At 44.6% G+C, this 7,699-nt stretch overlaps 1 protein-coding gene across 1 annotated transcript in view; it reads right to left on the minus strand.

The window, feature by feature from the left end:
* The window catches only part of Pcyt1b (phosphate cytidylyltransferase 1, choline, beta), a 74,532-nt gene extending 67,202 nt beyond the window's left edge, over nt 1-7,330 (minus strand). The window contains exon 1 of the mRNA XM_013026497.1: nt 6,982-7,330. Within this exon, the coding sequence (XP_012881951.1) occupies nt 6,982-7,095 (114 nt within the window). The 5' untranslated portion in view covers nt 7,096-7,330. The remainder of the gene's footprint in view (nt 1-6,981) is intronic.
* Nucleotides 7,331-7,699: the final 369 nt, after the last annotated feature.

Consider the following 7,699-nt stretch of genomic DNA (forward strand, 5'->3'; position numbering starts at 1 on the left):
CCGGAAGTGGCGCTGTAGCTCAAGTGGTAGAGCGCTAGCCTTGAGCTGAAGAGCTGAGGGACAGTGCCCAGGCCCAGAGTTCAGGCCCCACAACTGGACCCTCCCCAAAAAAAATTAAAATTAAAAAAAAAAGAGTCTCACAGAATTTCCTATCCAGGCTAGCTTTGAACCTCAATCCTCAGATCTCAACCTCCTGAGTAGCTAGGATTACAGATATGAGCCACTGACACCCAGCTACTGAATATTTTATATCCCCTTCACTACCTGAATGATGACATATGTACTCCTTTGATTTCTATCTGCCCAAACACTAAAATAAAACAAAGAAACTACTTATCTAATATTTGATATCATCTTATTTCTTCCATAATGAATGTAGTACTGTATTAGGCAAACGAGAGTTTGGAGAAATAGTAAGATGAAGAAAATCTTGAAACTGTAACTCCTCTGTACATCCCCTTTATAACAACAATAAAAATTAAAAATTTAAGACAATCTTGAAAGAATAGAAGAAAGGCATACATTGATTGCATGCTTAATACACCTGACTATTATCCCTCTGCAAGAAATGGATTTGCATTTGGACAGAGACCAGCAGGAAGATGTCTAATAATAACTTCGGGCAGAATTCCAGTTGACCACAGTAAATGCCCAAGGAAGCTCATGGTTGTTTGTTTTCACTAATACAACACATTTAAAAGCATCTCTTATTGAAATGCATGCTGCTCTAGTGGCTAAATAGATAGTAATATGAGAAATGGAAGTCACTGGTGTCTGGAAAGCCAATCATCTTTCTTAGTACTAGTGGCTGAGCATCCTCCATCCCAGCTGACATAATGCACCTTCTGCAAGACAGCAGTCTCTTGGCACTGCTCCACTTTGAAGTAAATCCCCCAAATGAACTCCTGCTAATGTGGCATATTGAGCCAGCTCCTGGTTTTATTTCCAAGGTCTTCTCAGTTGATCTGCAGCACATTCATCTTCATGGAGGGAACTACTGCAGGCTAGAATTACAACTTCCTTCTGACAGTAGAATGCACCACTAGAAGAACTTGACCAAGGTCATTAAACAAATTCTCCAGCAGACAGCTTTAAGGATGGCTGGCCCTTGTTAGAAAGGGTTTATGGGGAGTCCCTTTTGAGCTCAGAGGATTTGTCTAGTCACAATCAAAGACTTGGGGAGATAGAGGAGAGTTCATGTCCACAAAGAGTCCCTATCCCAAAGGAGTTAAGTTTTCAAGGAGAGCTATTATATCACCCAAGGTCACTCTGTTTTGTTTTGTTTTGGTTAGTTGTGGGACTTGAACTCAGGGCTGGGCACTTTCCCTGAGCTCTGCTACTTAAGGCTAGCATTCTACCACTTGGAGCCACAGCACCACTTCCAGGTTTCTGGTGCTTAATTGGAGATGAGTCGCATTGGGACTTTCCTGTCCAGGCTGGCTTTGAACCGCGATCCTCAGATCTCAGCCTCCTGAGTAGCTAGGATTACAGGCATGAGCCACTGGCACCTGGCATTCCTATGTTTTCCTTTTTCACAGTTAAGTATCTGAGCCACCTTGCATTATATGTAATCAGAAAAATATTGAAGGACAGAAAACCAGTCAATGGTTGAGAACACACATTCCTAATAACAGAAAGAAAAATTCTCAGAAATATCTTAAGCTGGGCCCTAGAGGCTCATACCTATAATCCTAAATATTCAATGTCTGATATCTGAGGATTGAGTTTCAAAGGCAGCCTGAGCAAATCAGGAAGACCCTTATATGCAGTTAAGCAGCAAAACTCAGGAAGTAGAGGTATGGCTCAAGTGGTAGAGTACCAGTTTTGAGTTTAACTAAGTAGAGTTTGCAATGCTCTAGGTTCTATCCCCAGTACCAAAAAGGAAAAGACAAAAAATACACACAAAAAGAGAGTGAAGCTGGGTGCCAGTGGCTCATACCTATAATCCTAACGATTCAGGAGGCTGAAGATATGAGGATCGCAGTTTGAAGCCAGCCTGGACAAAGTGTCTATGAGACTCTTCTCTCCAATTAACTCTCAAAAACCAGAAGTGGCACTGTGGCTCAAGTGGTAGAGTGCTAGCCTTGAGCACAAAGAGGTGCAGGGACAGAGCCCAGGCCCTGAGGTCAAGCTCCAGGACTGGAGGCCCTGAAATCAAGCCCCACTACTGGCATTCACACACACAAATCTCAAAGCATGAGGCTGGGAAGGTGGCTCAGTGGTAGAGCGCTTGCCTTGCATGCATGAGGCCCTGGGTTTGATTCCTGAGCACCACATAAGCAAAAAGAAAAAAGCCGGAAGTGGCGTTGTGGCGCAAGTATTAAAGCACTAGCCTTGAGCTGAAGAGCTGAGGGACAGCGCCCAGGCCCAGAGTTCAGGCCCCACGACCGGACCCAAAAAACAAAAATCTCAAAGCAGAACACCATAGTAAAGTGATAAGGGTAAAATGATGACATTCTTGCCATTCTTGCCAGGCGCTGGTGGCTCATACCTGTAATCCTAGGAGTCTGAGATCTGAGGATCACGGTTCAAAGCCAGCCCAGGCAGAAAAGTCCCTGTGAAACTTTTACGTCCAATTAACCACTCAAAAACTGGAAGTCATGCTGTGGCTCAAAGTGGTATACTGCTAGCCTTGAGCAAAAGAGTTCAGGGACAACACCCAGGCCCTGAGTTGAAGCCTCATGACCAACAAAAAAATGACATTCTTAAAATATACGTCCCATCATAAAACCCTAATGAATTTTGTTATGCCTTTCCATTTCTTTGGCAGTGTAGTTTTATTCTATTTCCCCCTCTTCTTTTTCTTTTTCTTTTTCCCCCAATCCTGGAGCTTGAAACCCAGGCCTGGGCACTGTACCTGATCTCCTCTGTGCTCAAGGCTAGCACTCTACCACTTGAGCCACAGCACCACTTCCAGCTTTTTCTGTTTATATGGTACTGAGGAATCGAACCCAGAGCTTCATGCATACTAGGCAAGCACTCTACCACTAAGCCATAGTCCCAGTCCCCTTCTTCCTCTTCTTATATTTTCCACTAAATGGGGAATAAGACAACTGGGAAAACTACATGAGTTCCTTCCAGAAAAGTTTCCCCTTGAAATATGAATCAATTGAGTTTTCAATATCATTATAAATAGGCTAATTACAGGGATCTAAATATAGATTGTTTGAAACTCTGTTTATTCAGTGATGCTACTGTCCCCCAAATTTCAACAAATAGGAGAAAGGGCTTGATAACTGAAGGGGAATCTAAGTGTAGAGTTTCATTCCTAAGCAGGCCCCTCTGAAATCCTTCATGTCTTTTCCATTGTTCATCAGCCACAGTCTGTTGATGGCTGTGGCACAGTGACCCACATGTGACAAGGCGATATGGGTGTTGGAAGAAAGCATATAATATATCGAATTTGAAAGATGAAGTGCTGGGGCATGGGTGGCTTATGCCTGTAATCCTAGCTGCTCATGAGGCTGAGATCTGAGGATCACAGTCCAAAGCTAGCCTGGGCAGGAAAATCCATGAGACTCTTATCTCTAATTGACTACCAGAAAACCAGAAGTGGCACTATGGCTCAAGTGGTAGAGTGCTAGCCTTGAGCACAAAGAGGCTCAAGGACGGCTCCTAGGCCCTGAGTGCAAACCCCAAAACGTACACACACAAAACAGAGAAAGAAATGTGAACCTCTCATTTCCATGTGCCGCTCATTCTGTTCATCAACAAACTTTGTAGTTCCCAGGTATAAGTCAACAGTTATTTAAGTAAGATCCATGACAAAGGAAAAGCTGTTCTATGATGCATAAATCTAAATTTAGATTACATCCAAAACAACATTGATCAAAGTTTGTTCATGAGATATCAGGTGCTTCAAAAAAATTAGTAGTTTATAAATTATAAGCCTCTGTGATTCTATTTTTTTTTGGGGGGGGGTCCGGTCATGGGGCCTGAACTCTGGGCCTGGGCGCTGTCCCTCAGCTCTTCAGCTCAAGGCTAGCACTCTACCACTTGAGCCACAGCGCCACTTCCGGTTTTTTTCTTTTTGCTTATGTGGTGCTGAGGAATGGATCCCAGGGCCTCAGGCATGCAAGGCAAGTGCTCTACCACTGAGCCACCTTCCCAGCGCCTGTGATTCTATTTTTTTAAAGGCACTTTTATTTTTCTAGTCCTGGGTCTTGAGCTCTGGGCCTGGGTGCTCTCCCTGAGCTCCTTTTTTTTGCTTAAGGCTAGCATTCTACCACTTGAGCCACAACACCACTTCTGGCTTTTTCTGAGAGGTTTATTGGAGAGTCTCATGGACTTTACTTCCCATGCTGGCTTCAACCCGAGATCCTCAGATCTCAGCCTCCTGATTACAGGCGAGAGCCTCCAGCACCTGGCTAGAGCCACTTTCTGTAGCTCAAGGTAATGATGAAAACATAGAACTTCTCAAATCGAAGTAGATAATTAAACTATTCAACTTTCTTTCACATGCATACCCTTTAAAGTAGAGCAATCAAAAGTTAGAAAGATAATGTATCTCACTTAAGAGTGTGCTGTGCTGTAGGTAGGAGGAAGATCTCCTACTTTTTTAGGTGTGTAATGCTTTTTAGGTGTTAAATTCCTAACTGTCCCAAGGTGAGCTCCCACTTACTCACTCTGAACCTGTTTCCTCATGTCTGGGAGGTGAGGGCACACTGTGGGGGGACTTGGCATGGTTCCTGTGAGTTAACTGGGCTGAGTGAACTGGTGAAAGTGAAAGTGGAAAGCAATTTGAACTTTCTTCCTTCCCTGGCTTTTCTCTGACCTGCTCACCTCTGTCAGTCAGGCCAACCCAGGAACCAAACACCTAAGGTGAAAGGGATGGAAAGGAAGGTGACACAGGAAGCTGAAAGGATACACAAGTAAGAGCTGGATGTTGGGCTGGGAATGTGGCGTAGCGGTAGAGTGCTTGCCTTGCATGCATGAAGCCCTGGGTTCGATTCCTCAGCACCACACAAACAGAAAAAGCTGGAAGTGGCGCTGTGGCTCAAGTGGTAGAATGCTAGCCTTGAGCAAAAGAAGCCTAGGGACAGTGTCTAGGCCTCAAGTTCAAGCCTCAGGACTGGCCAAAAAAAAAAAAAAAAAAAAGCTAGAGCTGGATGATACCTTCCTCTCCCTTGCTTTTATCTCTGTCAAGAAGCTATGTTATTTAAATTCAAACATTGATTGTCTTCTAAATATAGAATCAGAGAAGCCAGGTGCTAGTGGCTCATACCTGTAATCCTAGCTAGTATCTGGGGCAGTTCAAAGCTAGCCTGGGGAGGAAAATTTATGAGATTCTAATCTCCAATTAGCCACAAAAAAGTCATAAGTAGAGCTATGGCTCAAGTAGAAGACCACTAGCCTTGAACACAAAAGCTCAGGGCCAGTTTTCAGGCCCTGAGTTCAAGCCCCAGGACTGGCACGCTTACGTGTGTGTGTGTGTGTGTGTGTGTGTGTGTGTGTGTGTACACACAGAAATAGACTCTGGAAGATCTTGTAACATACTTGTAGAAGCTTACTTTTCAATGCTAAACCATGAGTTCTTTAGTGGCTCAAAGGAATCCCTTAGTAACAAACTTATTGACATAGTTCGTGACCCATAAGAATGTAGATTCCATATTGTGTATGTCATTCAGCAACTGCCCTAGGAAAAATATATTTTTAAAAATTTAAAACATATGGGGCTGGGAAGGTAGCTCAGTGGTAGAGCGCTTGCCTTGCATGCATGAGGCCCTGGGTTCGATTCCTCAGCACCACATTAACAGAAAAAACCGGAAGTGGCACTGTAGCTCAAGTGGTAGAGCGCTAGCCTTGAGCTGAAGAGCTGAGGAACAGCGCCCAGGCCCAGAAATCAGGCCCCACAACCGACAAAAAAAAAAAAAAAAAAAAATTAAAGCATAGTGAATGTAATTCCTTTCTTGCTTTTAAGGAAGTTATTGTAAGCCAGTCTTTGAACCCTTATTAATCTTTATTCAGAAATAAGAGTTCCATAAAATCTGTATGCTCTCATTTTTGAGGGTTCTCAGAAAATGCTTCAGCACAAAATCCTATAATAAAAACCTCTTCCCAGGGTCAAACATTTCAGCCAATCAAAGCGTTGCATCTTTAAACTTGGGATCGCTTAGTGTATCTCTTGGATCTAGGGGTTCAAAGGATGGTCTCTCTAGGTGAGACTACAAGACTTCAAGCCTTAGAACCCCCAGAACGTCCCTCCATTTGGTAGTTTTTATTCCTTGAGGGCACTAAAGTGATTGGGAACAAACTTCTTATCTGCCTGAGGGATCCAGACCCGAGGCAGAGACTGATGAAATTAGGTGATGCATCCCCATTCGGAATGGGCTCTCCGCTACCTGAATAGATAGCCCCCCCCCACACACACACACACTGCCGGAAATGTTCCCGAGTCATTTCAAATGCACCTTATTTCGAAAGACACCCTTGAGGGATTTGGACTTATTGATTTTTGACATTTTCATATGAATGAGGAAGTTTTGCTTCCATGTCGCTTTCATCCCCCGCCACCCCCCCCCGCCCCGAAATTGGCATCCGGCATCCAAACCAGTTGAGGACCGCATCATTCCTGAGCTAAAAATTGATAACTTAACAAGGGACTCGTTCCAAGCTTTGTGAAAAGAAAAACCATTTTAAAACGGCAAACTGGAGGATTTTTACCTCCAGATCCGACCGTACACCTAAAAGGGGAGGAAGAAAAAAAAAAAAAGGCCGTTCGTTCCCTCCTCCCAAAGCACAAAAACACAGCATACCCAAGCGCAGCCCGTGTCTACCCAGCCATACAATAATGCTTTGTAAGCTGAGAGAAGCACCCGGTATAGAAGCGAAGTCTAAACAGCTGAGAAGGATTAGGCAGTAGCTCCATTCTCATTTACATGAAAATCCTCTAAGCAACGTTTTTCTTGCTGGCTGCGGGCACATAAGGAACTCTTTTGTGCCATCGCCACGCATACATTTGCATCCTTTGTCTTTACTTACCAGTCGAGGCTGTGGGCATGTGTGCTCTATTTCCTCCATGGTTTCTGAGGGAGGCTCATTGGAAAGGGATTTTGGGATACCTGTTTCTGACTCAGCATCAGTAAGTACTGGCATGACCAGTGAATGCTCCCTCCAGCTCTACACCCTCTGAGAGTCTCCTCCCAGGCAGAGAATGTTTTCTTTGTCACGTATTTTTCTCTCCCCTACCCATCCCCCTTCTTCCCTTCTTTGCTGTCTTCCCTGGGGGAAGTAAAGAGGTTAAACACCCCTCCACCCCCCACCCCACGCCGCCCCTTTCTTTCGCTGAGAAGCCAAGAGGCAAGGCCTCAGTTTATCACTATAACAACCAAAAGGCACTGGAGCGTCTGGTGCGGATACAGTATCCTCATTTGCATGGAGCGCGCTGGTTGGCTACTGTCATCATAGTACCACTCCACCGGCAAGCGGCCGGGCCCTATTGGCTAACCAGCGGTACCCACTGCCCGAACTTGCCGCTTTTGTTTGTTCTGTTTAATTCAGTTGCAAAGGTCTCCTTACATATTCTTGAGTAAAATTGTCCGGCTGCAGGACTCAGATAAGATAAAGCCCCTTTCTGAACAACCCGGGACGCGTGGAGAAAGAACACAGCAGACCTCTACTGAAGAAGGATCGTGTTCCTGGTTTGAGTGTAGGAAGTGCTGCGATCAGAATATTCGCTAAATCCGAGTCACCCTGAAAG

This window comes from Dipodomys ordii, unplaced genomic scaffold (assembly GCF_000151885.1).
Source record: "Dipodomys ordii isolate 6190 unplaced genomic scaffold, Dord_2.0 Scaffold94, whole genome shotgun sequence".
Lineage (NCBI taxonomy): Eukaryota > Metazoa > Chordata > Mammalia > Rodentia > Heteromyidae > Dipodomys > Dipodomys ordii.